The sequence below is a fragment of the Gigantopelta aegis genome, chromosome 10 (genome assembly GCF_016097555.1).
Source record: "Gigantopelta aegis isolate Gae_Host chromosome 10, Gae_host_genome, whole genome shotgun sequence".
Lineage (NCBI taxonomy): Eukaryota > Metazoa > Mollusca > Gastropoda > Neomphalida > Peltospiridae > Gigantopelta > Gigantopelta aegis.
Genome location: NC_054708.1, coordinates 67,810,446 through 67,826,587, shown reverse-complemented (window position 1 = coordinate 67,826,587; position 16,142 = coordinate 67,810,446). Strand labels below are relative to the sequence as shown.

At 36.7% G+C, this 16,142-nt stretch overlaps 1 protein-coding gene across 1 annotated transcript; it reads left to right on the top strand.

Annotated features, from left to right (window-relative positions):
- The first annotated feature begins 9,897 nt into the window (after positions 1-9,897).
- On the top strand, positions 9,898-16,142 carry LOC121383382. Its single transcript, XM_041513379.1, has 2 exons — positions 9,898-10,035; positions 14,990-16,142. Exon 2 carries the CDS (start codon positions 14,992-14,994, stop codon positions 15,985-15,987), a length of 996 nt encoding a protein of 331 aa, XP_041369313.1. The 5' UTR covers positions 9,898-10,035; positions 14,990-14,991; the 3' UTR covers positions 15,988-16,142.

Sequence of the window (16,142 nt, the reverse complement as noted above, 5' to 3'; positions counted from 1 at the left end):
CCCAGGACAGCGTGTTTGAACCTTAATTGGATACAAGCACAAAAATAAGTTGAAACGAAAAAGAAATAATTTGTTTATTATATAAGATTACTGTTAACATCTGCTAACCAAATATATTACAAAGAAGAGTTGGAATCGTTAGAAACATTTCTTTTGTTTCCTTTGAAGATAGTTTTAAAAGAGTAAAAAGTATATGAAACAAATACTGTAGCAAAACAGCATTTATTCAGGACTATTGAACAGTAAACTTGCAAACACACAAAATTAACAATATTGTATAAATGTACTAGCATTTTACACCCTTTGGTTATTTTGTTGCTATGTCATTTTAGAAATAGAAAGTAAATTACTTTGATACTTTAAGTTAATAACCCATGTTTTATTAGACACATAAATAAAGGTTGTGCAGTTTTTATGGGTTATAAGACCTTACTGTAGAAAGTAAACAATCACAAAAACACAAAGAGCCATTGTTGCTAGCGAAACAAAAGTCCCTGTTGCGTATAAAGCTGTAGACAGGATCCTGTAGCGATCGGCTTTTTTAATATGTCCGTCTGCAAACTCCTCATCAGATCGCCGCATGTACAACATGGCGGGCATGCAACACAGAAACACAAACGGAAAGCACAAGGGGAACCAAGCCACATCGTGCAACTGGTGATTCAGACTGTTTCGTTTGTTAGCTTCAGCTGCTATGTTTATTTTTCTGTCACCTAACACAGAATTGTTTTTATCTGACGTTGTCTGCAAAACATTGTCCTTCCCATCATTTGACACAACTTTCTGGTAGTTTATCTTTAAATCAGAAAGCTGAAGCTTGGAATGTTGAGGGTCTTCTGCACTGGCAGTCCGCGCATCTCTCAGAGGCCATTCTGGTACTGTCGTCTGGCTGTTGATGGTTTGTCCCTTGGTATCGCTAGTTCGGTGAAACCGATTGTTGTAAAATGGTGATGAATCCATTGGCAATTAGTTCTTTGATATCGGTTAGCATACACATGCGACGATCTGTTACTAAGCGTTGGTACTGTGTGCGTGTTCCAGTCCTTTCAGCTTCTTATTATTTATAGTAGTCTATCTGAACCGCCCACCTTTAATCGGTGACTTTGAAGGACATCATTTATATTCGAATGATGTTAAGGTGACTCTTCTTTTTTTTAATACTTATTTGCAGTCACACTCTGGTTTCACATACATGTAACATGCAGACGAGCCGATTACTAGTATCAACACAGGTGCACAAAACTGTAAACAGGTCGTCGACTACAACTTCAAATCATCTCTGTCGTCAATACGTCTCCAGCCTTGACCTGTACTAGACATTTTGTTTATGAAAGTTATAGTCGAAAACACGAACACCTGGATCTACAGACTATCTGTTTAGTTTTTCCACTGGGAGTAACATCACAGAGCTGTAATAGGTTACCGCCCATCAGTCAATACAATATCTTCACTGGGTAAGACATCCTGTAATGCAACATTAGGCAACTGGTTTACGAATGTAAAGTGACTATTATATTGCACCTTCCAAACACTGAGGCTCCACACGGTGGTAGTTTTACCTGGCCGTGACGAGTAACAGTAACACTATACTGACCAACAAAAGAAACACGAATATTACTTTACTTTTCTTTAAGTTATTGAACATTATTCAGTTAAATTCCGTTAGGTTTTGTGTCTGTTAAAATTAGCATGTCTTTTTAACACTGTAGGACCATTTTGATAATCTGTTTACAGAAATAATTTTATCCTGAAAAAAAAAAAAAGTATTAAAATATTCACGTTTACTAGTATTTACTATATAGTTCAGTACATATATACACACACAAAACATAAATATATATATGTATATATATATATGTGTGTGTGTGTGTGTGTGTGTGTGTGCGTGCGTGCGTGTGTGTGTGTGTAAGGCGGTAGTTTTTATGATTATTATTTATATAAACGCGGGGTAAAAGCAAAACATGTCCTACGGACCTTGATTCCTAGGAAAAGAAGTCCCATCTCACCTCCATTTCCTGATCTGTTTTTATATTAGTTTTTCCATTTTGTGTGTGTGTGTGTGTGTGTGTGTGTGTGTGTGTGTGTGTGTGTGTGTGTGTGTGTGCGCGTGCGTGTGTGTGTTTTGTTGAGTTGTTGTTTTGTTTTTTGTAGTTTTTTGTTTTGTTTCTTAATAGGACTTAAATTCCTTTTACAGTAGTGACAGTAATGTTCATGTACAAGCACACTTCTGGGATGCTATTCTCGTTCCAGCCAGTGCACCACGACTGGTATATCAAAGGCCGTGGTATTTGATATCCTTTCTGTGGGAGGTTGCATAAAAAAAAAACTTGCTACTAATAGAAAAATGTAGCGGGTTTCCGCTCCAATAGCCGATGATTAATAAATCAATGTGCTCTAGTGGTGTCGTTAAACAAAATAAAGTTTAACTTCTGGGGTTTGTTTTGCTGTTCTATCACTTGTTAGGACAGTCCTCCACACGGTGCAACCGAGTGCGCCCCACGTACACGTACCGAACCATCACTGCGTAGTAAATCTACCGCTTCTTTGTGTTACATATATATAGTTTCATACTATACTGCTTCTTACTTGCTGAGTTACAGTTCACCGCGGCTCACTGAATTGTGAACATACAATTTGATCGTTCCACTTCATTATTTTAAAAGTTATTAGTATTTTCCTAAAGCTCTTTACGCCGTTTTTGCTTTACATAAGTATATATAGTCGTGTGTTTATTGTTGGGGTTTTTTGTTGTTGTTTTTGTTTTGTTTTTGGGGGGGAGGGTTTTGGGGTTTTTTTTGTTGGGTTGTTGTTGGGGTTTTTTTGGGGTGGTTTTTTTTTTTTTTTTTTTTTTTTTTTTTTTTTTTTTTTTTTGGGTGTGTGTGTGTGTGTGTAAAAATGTAAATAATATTTTCTTATACTTACCTTTGTTTGACACCCGGTGTCTGATGTGGTAGGTTATTTAAATAGTTTTAACACATGAACGAAACTACTCTGCTAAAAACTTTAAAAAAAAAAAAAAACCTACCCAACCCATCCGAAAAATACTAGTTAATATTTTTTTTGAAGATCGATTTAAATACAATTATAGTAAAATCAAATTAAATTATTGATGGTACAATTTTAATTATGATACATTTTTTACTTTTAAAATGGGGCTTGATACAAAACGTAATGTCAAAAAATGCTATACCAACTAAAATTATTCAACATCTACTGCACCGGCCTCAGTGGCGTCGTGGTTAGGCCATCGGTCTACAGGCTGGTAGGTACTGGATTCGGATCCCAGTCGAGGCATGGGATTTTTAATCCAGATACCGACTCCAAACCCTGAGTGAGTGTCCCGCAAGGCTCAATGGGTAGGTGTAAACCACTTACACCGACCAGTGATCCATAACTGGTTCAACAAAGGCCATGGTTTGTGCTATCCTGCCTGTGGGAAGCAAAATAAAAGATCCCTTGCTGCTAATCGGAAAGAGTAGCCCATGTAGTAGCGACAGCGGGTTTCCTCTCAAAATCTGTGTGGTCCTTAACCATATGTCTGACGCCATATAACCGTAAATAAAATGTGTTGAGTGCGTCGTTAAATAAAACATTTCTGTCTGTCAACATCTACTGCACGTACGTAAAACGATGGTCGATTTGCCCACCATTTTTCTTACAGCCCATACTTTAATGTTACAGGAAGAAATATACTTCTTTGTTAATTTTGCCCCCAACATGACAGAATTGTTTCATTTAAAGTACATCTACAGGTGACGTCCTCGGAGTGACAGTTCCATGTTGAATAGTCCATAGGGCTGCAATCTGGGGAATATTTCGAATCAATGGGAGGGAGAGGATATAAATTCGAAGGAATAAAGAAGTGTTTTTAGTCCAATAACAGGTATAGGCTCTGTAAAAAGAAAATGATGCGACAATGGACTATCGTTGGAAGTACGTACGGTAGATTAGTATGTTCTCAGTGGTATAGCATATGTTGACACTACGTGTTGTATCGCTATATGTATCAACATGAAAGTTTCACCATCAACACATACTATAGTGAACTGCTTCTGTACAAAATATCAGTGATCTGCTTTGCATAGTCTGTTCAAGTTTTAAAAGAGTGACTCTCCATCAAATATTTTGTCCTTGCTTCTGGGTCTTCTTGACGAGATGGTGTGTTCTCGAAGTCGACCATCGACGCCCTGACTGACACCATTAACAGTTTAAAGTTACACGTCGTTTTGTTTAACGACACCACTTAAATACATTGATTGACCGATTAATCAAAACAAGGAAAGCTTTGTTCAGTATTAAGGCCACTGACCCAAAATACATAAGTAATAAGCAAATAACTTGCATGCGTGTGGTATTATTATACTAGACCAAGCACCTACAAATTCAAAGAACTAATGAGCAGTAAGAAAATAAGTGTATTAAAGAAGTTGGCGAAATTTATAAATGTAATTTGCCAGGTTTTTAAACGTCCTGGTAACTGAATAACTCATGTCACAATCAAAACTGTTTCCTAGCTATATTACAATTATTATTATTACTATTATTATTATTATTATTATTACTGTACCATGTACTGCCATTACTATTACTACTACTGCTACTACTACTACTACTACTACTACTACTATTATACTACTACGACTACCATTACTGCTACCACCATTATTATTACTACTACTACTACTACTACTACTACTACTACTACTACTACTACTACTACTACTATTGTTACAGTTATTATCAATTAATATCATATACAAGTAAATACATGTATTATGTATTATCATATGTTATTATTTCATCCTCCTGTAAACCATCTTGTCACGTTTATACTATTTATTATGTATGTTCCTCTAACGCCGTTGTGGAACGGCCTGAGTGTAATAAAGTTCTGTATATTTATTATGTATGTTCCTCTAACGCCGTTGTGGAACGGCCTGAGTGTGATAAAGTTCTGTATATTTATTATGTATGTTCCTCTAACGCCGTTGTGGAACGGCCTGAGTGTGATAAAGTTCTGTATATTTATTATGTATGTTCCTCTAACGCCGTTGTGGAACGGCCTGAGTGTGATAAAGTTCTGTATATTTATTATGTATGTTCCTCTAACGCCGTTGTGGAACGGCCTGAGTGTGATAAAGTTCTGTATATTTATTATGTATGTTCCTCTAACGCCGTTGTGGAACGGCCTGAGTGTGATAAAGTTCTGTATATTTATTATGTATGTTCCTCTAACGCCGTTGTGGAACGGCCTGAGTGTGATAAAGTTCTGTATATTTATTATGTATGTTCCTCTAACGCCGTTGTGGAACGGCCTGAGTGTGATAAAGTTCTGTATATTTATTATGTATGTTCCTCTAACGCCGTTGTGGAACGGCCTGAGTGTGATAAAGTTCTGTATATTTATTATGTATGTTCCTCTAACGCCGTTGTGGAACGGCCTGAGTGTGATAAAGTTCTGTATATTTATTATGTATGTTCCTCTAACGCCGTTGTGGAACGGCCTGAGTGTGATAAAGTTCTGTATATTTATTATGTATGTTCCTCTAACGCCGTTGTGGAACGGCCTGAGTGTGATAAAGTTCTGTATATTTATTATGTATGTTCCTCTAACGCCGTTGTGGAACGGCCTGAGTGTGATAAAGTTCTGTATATTTATTATGTATGTTCCTCTAACGCCGTTGTGGAACGGCCTGAGTGTGATAAAGTTCTGTATATTTATTATGTATGTTCCTCTAACGCCGTTGTGGAACGGCCTGAGTGTGATAAAGTTCTGTATATTTATTATGTATGTTCCTCTAACGCCGTTGTGGAACGGCCTGAGTGTGATAAAGTTCTGTATATTTATTATGTATGTTCCTCTAACGCCGTTGTGGAACGGCCTGAGTGTGATAAAGTTCTGTATATTTATTATGTATGTTCCTCTAACGCCGTTGTGGAACGGCCTGAGTGTGATAAAGTTCTGTATATTTATTATGTATGTTCCTCTAACGCTGCTGTGGAACGGCCTGAGTGTGATAAAGTTCTGTATATTTATTATGTATGTTCCTCTAACGCCGTTGTGGAACGGCCTGAGTGTGATAATGTTCTGTATATTTATTATGTATGTTCCTCTAACGCAGCTGTGGAACGGCCTGAGTGTGATAAAGTTCTGTATATTTATTATGTATGTTCCTCTAACGCCGTTGTGGAACGGCCTGAGTGTGATAAAGTTCTGTATATTTATTATGTATGTTCCTCTAACGCCGCTGTGGAACGGCCTGAGTGTGATAAAGTTCTGTATATTTATTATGTATGTTCCTCTAACGCTGCTGTGGAACGGCCTGGGTGTGATAAAGTTCTGTATATTTATTATGTATGTTCCTCTAACGCAGCTGTGGAACGGCCTGGGTGTGATAAAGTTCTGTATATTTATTATGTATGTTCCTCTAACGCCGTTGTGGAACGGCCTGAGTGTGATAAAGTTCTGTATATTTATTATGTATGTTCCTCTAACGCCGTTGTGGAACGACCTGAGTGTGATAAAGTTCTGTATATTTATTATGTATGTTCCTCTAACGCCGTTGTGGAACGGCCTGAGTGTGATAAAGTTCTGTATATTTATTATGTATGTTCCTCTAACGCCGTTGTGGAACGGCCTGAGTGTGATAAAGTTCTGTATATTTATTATGTATGTTCCTCTAACGCCGTTGTGGAACGGCCTGAGTGTGATAAAGTTCTGTTCTGTACATCATTAGGTCATTACTACTTTGCATTCTTATTACAGATACACATGTACATAAAAATATTGATAAATTAAATGGCAATAGATCATTTGTAGATGATATCAGCTTCACAAAAATAATTGATGGTGGTACATATAAATGTTTATTAATACAAGAATGAAGAAAAGTGGGTGGGTTTTTTTGCAAGTCAGTATACTTTGTCACACAAGAAGTACGTGGATTTGAACATCAGTTAAACAGAAATCTCGTTATTATTTCAATAGAAAGTGCAGCATATTTGCCCATACACTGTATTATTAAATGTACCAGTATCTACTTGCTAATCCAAAATTATTACATCTAAACTTCGATAAGGCCCTTTTCAAATGTTGAGAAAAATTAAATTGCAAGTACCGTTCAATGTTTAGTAAAGATTTATAGCCTATAGTACAGTCTGTAATAACAACATGAAGCAGAGCTATTTATACCAGCTGACCAATATTGTTGTAAATTGTCATGAAGTCTTTGCCTAAACAGTGAAAGAAACAAATCAATATTACCTATTTCCTGGCTTATTTGTACAAAATAAAAACCAAAGTTTGACTTTTGTAGCTCAGTAATTGATAAATCGTCGGCTATTGGATGTAAAAATGTTTTTAATTTGAATAATTTTTCGTTTAGCAGCAAGGGACCTTTTATATGTATATTCCAAGACAGGATAACATACTAACATATCACGGCATGTGATATGTACATTTCGTGAGGCACACCTTGGGACGGGGAAAATCCCAGTCAGAGAATGAGGGGAAAATCCCAGTCAGAGAACGAATGAAAAATCCCAGTCAGATAATGAAGGGAATATCCCAGTCAGATAATGAAGTGAAAATCCCAGTCAGAGAATGAGGGGAAAATCCCAGTCAGAGAATGAGGGGAAAATCCCAGTCAGAGAACGAATGAAAAATCCCAGTCAGAGAATGAAGGGAAAATCCCAGTCAGATAATGAAGGGAAAATCCCAGTCAGTAAAGTAAAGTTTGTTTTATTTAACGACGCCACTAGAGCACATTGATTTTTTATCTTATCATCGGCTATTGGACGTCAAACATATGGTCATTTTGACACTGTTTTGAAGAGGAAACCCGCTGTCGCCACATAGGCTACTCTTTTTTCGACAGGCAGCAAGGGATCTTTTATTTGCACTTCCCACAGGCAGGATAGCACAAACCAGGGCCTTTGTTGAACCAGTTATGGATCACTGGTCGGTGCAAGTGATTTACACCTACCCATTGAGCCTTGCGGAGCACTCACTCAGGGTTTGGAGTCGGTATCTGGATTAAAAATCCCATGCCTCGACTGGGATCCGAACCCAGTACCTACCAGCCTGTAGACCGATGGCCTGCCACGACGCCACCGAGGCCGGTTCAAATCCCAGTCAGATAATGAATGAAAAATCCCAGTCAGATAATGAAGGCAAAATCCCAGTCAGAGAATGAAGTGAAAATTAACATATGGGTGGCTACTCGAGATGCCAACATCTTTTGACGCCTATCTGAAACTAGCTCCGTATGTATGTTGCATTAAAGGTACTATCCTCAGTTTGCAACCATTGTAACATATTTTCAAATAATAAATCCTTATTAACAATTAAAGTTACATCGAGAATACAGTTTGTTGTTTAGAATATCAGATTCTGTATACGGAGTGTGATTCTGGTCGTAGTACTGTTTGAAGTAGCTCCAATTTCATTCTACTATAACATGACAAAACATTTTGTATGTACGAAATTATTTCTAGATATAAAATACATATTGGGTTACAACAAGTATCGACATTACGATGTGACGATGTTTTCGGGGTTGTTTATTGGCGTGCACTCGCTTAGGGAAAATGGAATATAGGATTGCGCCCCCCCCCCCCCTCCCCCCCCCCCCTCCCCTCCGCCGCCAAAAACAAAACAGAAACTAATATCAAAACAAAACAAAAAACAACATTTTTACTCTTCCCCAGATTTAGGGGTCGCGACGTTAAAGACACGGAACAGATATTACATAAAGCAGCAAGGTTTATCCTTCGTGACATTTTGTTTTATCTTTATTGCGGGATAATTAAATATTGTATCTATGTCTACGTACGTGTGCGTACGTACACACACACACACACACACACATCATGCATCAGCATGCAGACTGTCTGTATGTCCATGCGTGTGTGTGTGTGTGTGTGTGTGTGTGTGTGTGTGTGTTATACACACACGCGCACATACACACAGACATACAGTCATTTATATATACACGCACTCACATATTTTTAGATACCAGTATTAAAAAATAAAAATCCAAGCCTATATACTCGTCATGCACCAACCCCAGACTGTATTTTGTTGTTGTTGTTTTACTTTATATATATTTAACTACACCACCTACTGGCTATTGGATGTCAAACATTTGGTAATTTTAACATTAATAATTATAGTCTTAGAGAGAAAGCCCGCTAGATTTTCCTTAGTAGCATTTCACCCCCAGCAGATCGCCTGGTTGTTAAATGTGCTGGAATTTGTGTTAGGAATGGGCGGGACGTAGCCCAGTGGTAAAGCGATCGTTTGAAGCGCGATCGGTCTAGGATCGATCCCTATCGATGGGCCGATTGGGCTATTTCTCGTTCCAGCCAGTGCACCACGACTGGTATATCAAAGACCGTGTTATGTACTATCCTGTCTGTGGGATGGTGCATATAAAAGAGCCCTTGCTACTATTGAAAAAATGTACCAGGTTTCCTCTCTAAGACTATATGTCAAAATTACAAAATGTTTGACATCCAATAGCCGATGATTAATAAATCAATGTGCTCTAGTGGTCTCGTTAAACAAAACAATAATATTTTTTTTTTATGTCAGGAAGGCCAGAAGATTAATTTGATAGATACATATGGTATCCATATAATCCATACAGGAAATAGTCTTTTAAAACAAAATGTAATATCAAAACACCAGGGTCGTAGCTAGGATTTTTTGTTGGGGGGGGGGGGGGGGGGGGGGGGGGGGGAACTGAGTAGTTAATCGTCTAAAACTCCTTAAACGGTTAAGAAAATAATTTTCTTTACGTTTCCGGATTTTTTATTTTTCCAGGAACTCCCCCCAGCTACGGCCCTGGACACAACAAACGTGTCTAATTTAGCTGGCATTTGTCGAGTATTCATTTTGTTAGGGGAACTACGGTCGGCGCACACCCGGAACCAGGCGATTCGACTCATTCAGCAGCGAATAAAACGGCCTCCTTTTCCCATCTGGGTCGTGTTTGATAGTGATTCCAGGTCTTGTCTCGCTTAACATTTCAAGTAAGTATTAAACCTAGTTATAGATGTTGAGTAATTGTATGCACACAGAGAACAGTGTTCTTCTAGTAAATGGTTGTTGTCGATGGCTAGTGGTAAGCACAAAATCGATTACAAAGCAAGAGGCGGCGCCATTTTGAACAGTCGAGCACAGGAACGCAACCCAAGCTGTTCGAGTGCTCGTATTCCGTCACTCCAGATAAATCTGGAGACATGTGGAACATTCACTTGCTGAATGTTTTCATATTCGCCTAAACACGTGAAATGAATTCTTTTCGTTAAAAATAAGCCCAACAGATGTTAAAAATTGATAACTTTTTATATACGCCGACTGTAAAACATTAAAAATATGGATTGGATTTGGATGTTGACACACGAAAAGTAACTTCAGTTTATCTTACACACGCATACACTACAGAGAAAATAAGAAAAAATATTTTAGAAATAAAATAAAAATGGGTGAATTTAAATATAATATTGTTTAGTTTTTTTGTTTTTTTTAAATAAATTTAAATATAATTAAGCCGATATGAATACTATATTAAAATATCGAAAAGGCCTAAAAAAAAAAAAAAAATTGTGCTTCAGGGCACATGCAAAAAATAACAACAAAACTAAAACAAAAACAGGTAGGATCAGTCGGCTTTATTATTAGTATTAGTTTATTTATTGTTTATTTTATTTTATTTCAGCTACATTCAAATGACATATTATTAAAACAAATTATTAGGCCTATTATTTTTTATTTTTTATTTTTTTATTTCGAAAATAATAAATAAAAAGGCCTACATTCAATAATTGAAAAGAACAGAAATAGGGTCGGACCTTTTTTTCTAGGTAGGATCGGGTTAGTTCAATACATCTCTCCGAGTAAAATTCGGATGAGATGGCAGATGTATCGGACAAGGGTCGGGTTCTTGGAAACACAAGTTTACAAGGAGTTAAGTAAAATGGTATGTAACGGATACGAATGTGGTAGTGTCTATTCCTTACGTATCCTCAAATAACAGGTTGAAAATAGATTTAAACGTATTTTCCAACTAAAGCGTATAAATTTAGCATGCCTGCGTTTGCAGCTAACAATGCAAAATATTTCGATTCTGATTATTTCATTGAATAATATTTTTGTGGTGCTCGTTTTACCACCTAAGAGCGGCCAGTTGTGTATCTTTAAATCGATATTGCAACCATGGACGTCATTTGGTGGGGGACAGGGGGGACATGTCCCCCCCCCCCACACTTTTAGCAGTGGGGGGGGACAGAATATCTGATGTCCCCCCAACTTTACTCTAAATAATGTTCTCAGACAGCCACAATGACCTTCATTTTTCAAAATTTTATGGGGGGGACATGCCCCCAGACCCCCCTAGAGTCTAGGGCACTCGCGATTAGTCGCACGAAATATTGTTAGAACCCAATTGTCCCCCCCCCCCACCCCCCACACACTTATTCCTTGCAAATGACGCCCATGATTGCAACAGGTGTATAAGAGATCAACGCTGGGTTTATTGTGTGTTTGTTTGTTGTTGTTGTTGTTATTTTCTGTTTTGTTTTTAGGGGGTGGTGGTTGTGGAGTGTTTGTTTGGTTTGTTTTTGTTTGGGTTGGGTTGGGGTTTTTTTTGTTTCTTGTTACAAGTTTGTTCACAGTTGTCCAAACAAACTGTTGCATTGCAGTGAGTGGGGTGAAACAATTGTGTAATATGCCCACCACCCACAAAGACATTTTATTTGAACCCAGTATGAATGTAGTGAAATATATACAGCAAACCCACCAAGCAGAAATTATAAATTTGCACACCTCCTCCCGCCCCCACCCCCCACCTTGCTATCAAAAATGTGTAGCATTTTTATTTTTTTTTATTTTTTTTTGTCCTCACAAAAACAATTAGGCAATGTCAGGGATGGGGCCCTGAATCTCATGTACATTGATACACACGCACATTCTCTCTTACACATACACATACACATACACATACACATGCACACACACACACACACACACACACACACACATACAGAAGATTGATGTAGAAAAAGAACAACAGGTTTTAGACAAGTCCCAAGTTATATATGTCTATCATACGTAACAAACTGTATTACCATCCTTACATTTCTCGGCTATTATCACAATATGTTCCTATTAATTGTTACTTGTTTCTAAAACACTGAACCAAGGTGACCAATACTCATCAAATTCTTTATAGTTACAACTTTGTTCAAATCTAAATTTTTCAACATTCAACTTTTTGTATATAATATTTTTAATGGCATCTTTGTTCAATTTCTTATTTATATATTATATATTGACAATTAACCAGTTTAAAAATTTGTTTTTTTTTGTTTATAATTCCAAACAGTACCACATATTTATCAAACTTCATATGTTCACCTTTTTTCAGTGTCCACTGTTCCACTGCATTCCATAAGACAGCAACTTTAGGACATTCATAGAATAAATGTTCCAGGGTCTCTGGTTGAAGTTGACAAAAATTACAAATAGTAGCATCAACATATTTGATTTTGTATAAAAATGTGTTTGTTGCTATTATTCTGTGTAAGATTCTATACTGAAGCCATATAAGAGTAGGATCTTTTAAGTTTGAAAAAGGTATACTGTAATATTTTTTCCATTCATTTAAGGAAAATGTACACCCTTTTTCCATATATTTTGCTTGTGAAATTGGTCAAATACTAGAATTGTTTTATATTTTATACATTACCTGACTACCCTTTTCCTCCTTTAAAAAAAAATCTGTAATTTATAAGGTAATATTGGGTTATTCATTAAAGGATTTAATTGGTTTACTTGTGTTTTTACAGTGTTACAGAATAATTTTACAGCATTTAACAAAGAGACATATTCAAGAAAATATGTTTTTAAATTATATTTAATTCTGAATGTATCATAATTCATGAAATATCCAAATTCATCCATCAAATCTTGAATAAACACCTTTTTGCAAAATGTCTTGTACAAAATAGGCTTTCTATCAATTGTTATTTTACTATTATACCAAATGTTACAGCTCATTATTTCTTCCATTTTCTCAAATATTTGTTTCTGCTGAATCAACAGCCAACTATGGAGAACATCTTTCCAAAAAGGATTAGTTAGTTTCTTATTTTTATATTGAATAAAATAATTTCCATAAGAAACTAGCTTTTCAGTGGTTAAACCTGTAACAGTTTCAAAAAGTGTTTTCCATTTAGAATTGGATGTAAGAATTCTTCTGATCCATGTGGATTTTAATGCAGTTATAAAATTAGAAATATGTAACATTTTCAAACCCCCATTTTCATAGTCTTATACTAAAATTTCCCTCTTTATCCTTTCTGGTTTATTTTGCCAAATGAAGGCGAAGAACAGTTTATTTATGTTTTTGATAAATTTTTCAGGCGGAATTGGTAGAGAAATAATCAGATGAGTTATTTTAGGGATTATTAAGGTTTTCAGAACATTAATTCTACCTAATGCTGTTAATTTTCTTGTAGACCATTGTTTTATTAATTTTTTCATCATTAATATTTTCGGTTCAAATTTTTTAATGACAATATCTTCAACATTTACAGAAAAATTCACCCCTAAAAGAGTAAATTGGTCAGAACCCCATTCTAGCCTCCATCTTGTATGATGGAAAACCTCCTTTGAGAATGTTTTACTGCCTATCCAAATAACTTCAATTTTGCAGTTTGGTAAATGTGTTTACATAAAAGAAACGCTGTGACTTTCAAAGTGAAATGAAGACACTGGATTTAATTGTTGCATCATTTGTTAATATAAATAACAGAAGATTTTCAGTCTTAAATGAAATGTGTAACTGTCACGTCATTGACTGTAACATATTTTTAAATTACAATACAGCAGTAGAAAATTGCTAAACGTTTTTGTCTTAGTATATATACACACAATTAAAACTATTTTGTGTTTTTTTGTTGTTTTTTTTATTTTATTTTATTATTACTTTGTTATTCCATTGTCCTTTCTCCTGTCTTTCAACTTCTTTCACTATCCACCTCCACATCCCAGTCTCTCCAACCGCTACACGTGCTTGTCTCTTGTGGCTATCCCTGTCACACACCTGTCATTCCCCATCAGCGTTTAGCTGTGGGCTTAGTGTAACATATTTTTAAATTACAATACAGCAGTAGAAAATTGCTAAACGTTTTTGTCTTAGTATATATACACACAATTAAAACTATTATTTTTTTTTTTTTTTTTTTTTTTTTTTTTTTATTACTTTGTTATTCCATTGTCCTTTCTCCTGTCTTTCAACTTCTTTCACTATCCACCTCCACATCCCAGTCTCTCCAACTGCTACACGTGCTTGTCTCTTGTGGCTATCCCTGTCACACACCTGTCATTCCCCATCAGCGTTTAGCTGTGGGCTTAGTCTGACCACTTCAGAATGTTCTGTAGTTACTTCTGGCATTGTTAAGAGGCACCTGTAACAACCTACTGTACTCCCCTACTACCAGCGGTCGTTAGTTAGTGCCGTGGGTCAGACCAGCTTTATTAGCGGCAGAGGACGAGGATTCCAGGTGGATGCAGGGAAGTACACATAGACTGCACCCATGGAGGAAACAAATTGAAACCAATGAGATAAATTTGGAAAGGTTTTTTTTATATTAAGATAATGATAGGCAGAGGGTTATAGATGAGAAAGATAAATAAAAGTTAGCCAGCTTTGATGGGATTTGATCCATTGTCGTCAGATTGATTGCCCAGCAGCGTATCCACTAAACTATGATTATTATTATGGAATTCCAATGAGAGAAATTGGAAATGTGTTTTATATATGTATTAAGGTAATGATAGGCAGAGCGTTATAGATGAGAAAGATCAATAAAAGTGTGAGCCAGCTTTAATGGGATTTGATCTATTGTCGTCAGATTGATTGTCCAGCCTACGTATCCAATAAACTATGATTATTATTATATGTGTTGATGTTTTTTTCAGAAATGGAATTCCAAGTGAAAACTGAGGAAGTGGAAGCTGTGGAGATCGCCGATAAAGAGAATGATGATGATGGTCCAGCAGAGAATGGGCTTGCAAGTAACAGTGGTGACAAGGATGACGAAGACCTCAGTAAATACACTCTGAAATTCTGCCAGGGACAATATGTGTGGACAGAAAAGAGAACATTCGACATGATCAGACTGTATAAGGAATACAGGGAACAAAACACTGTGAATCCTGGGAATAAGAAACTCATGTGGGAGCACATAGCAGCTGCCATGCGCGAGCTGGGCTATGAAAAGTGCACGAGCAGCCACGTACAGAACAAGTACAAGACTCTGACAAGACAGTACAGAGTTGTCTGTGATCACAACGCCATCCCGGGAAACCACCAACGTGCATTTCCATTTTTCGAGGCGATGTCGGAAGTGTACGAATATAGCCCGCCAAAACACCTGGGAGCAGACGATGTTGATTTCGACGACGAATCGTCCACAAACCAAAAACTCACTTCTTTGCTTGTCAATATCAACAGGGACAAGAAAGGACAAGAGGCGAAGAAATTGGAGAAACTGGAAGTTATGCACAGGGAAAAAATGGAGATGTTTTCGTCGTTTCTTAAAACAGTTAACAAAAAACCCAACGATTCGCCGGCTTCCAGTAGATGCAGAAAGCGTCTTGCATCGACTCGTAAGAGATCGGCTCAACCGTCTGACGAAGAATTGTCGTGCGACGATTCTGATGGAGACAACGAGTCCAGCGGTGACCCAGAACGTGTGGCATCACCGAAAAAATCGTCCCAAAAAGGATCAGCTTCGAACAAAGTCTGGAAAACGATGACCCAATCCACGAGTGAACTGACGTCATTAATCACGAAGCTAAACGAGGAGAGAAAAGCGAGGGACGAAATGAAAATGTCCAGACTTGAAAAAATGCATGATGAAAAAATGAAAATGTTTTCAGCGTTCTTGGACGTTATTAAGAAATTAAAGAAATGATATTGTGTGTGAGAGACTGACATTTAAATAGCCAAAGAGGATACAAGTTACGTTTATTTTATTCCAAATGTTTGTTTTGCTTTCAGCATTCATTGTTCTTAATTTTGTTATTAAAAAAAAAAAAAAGTATTAATATGAATATGGTGTGTTCAAAT

Excerpts from the sequence above, each read along its gene's own strand:
- LOC121383382 (XM_041513379.1), top strand. The coding sequence starts at position 14,992 with ATGGAATTCCAAGTGAAAACTGAGGAAGTGGAAGCTGTGGAGATCGCC.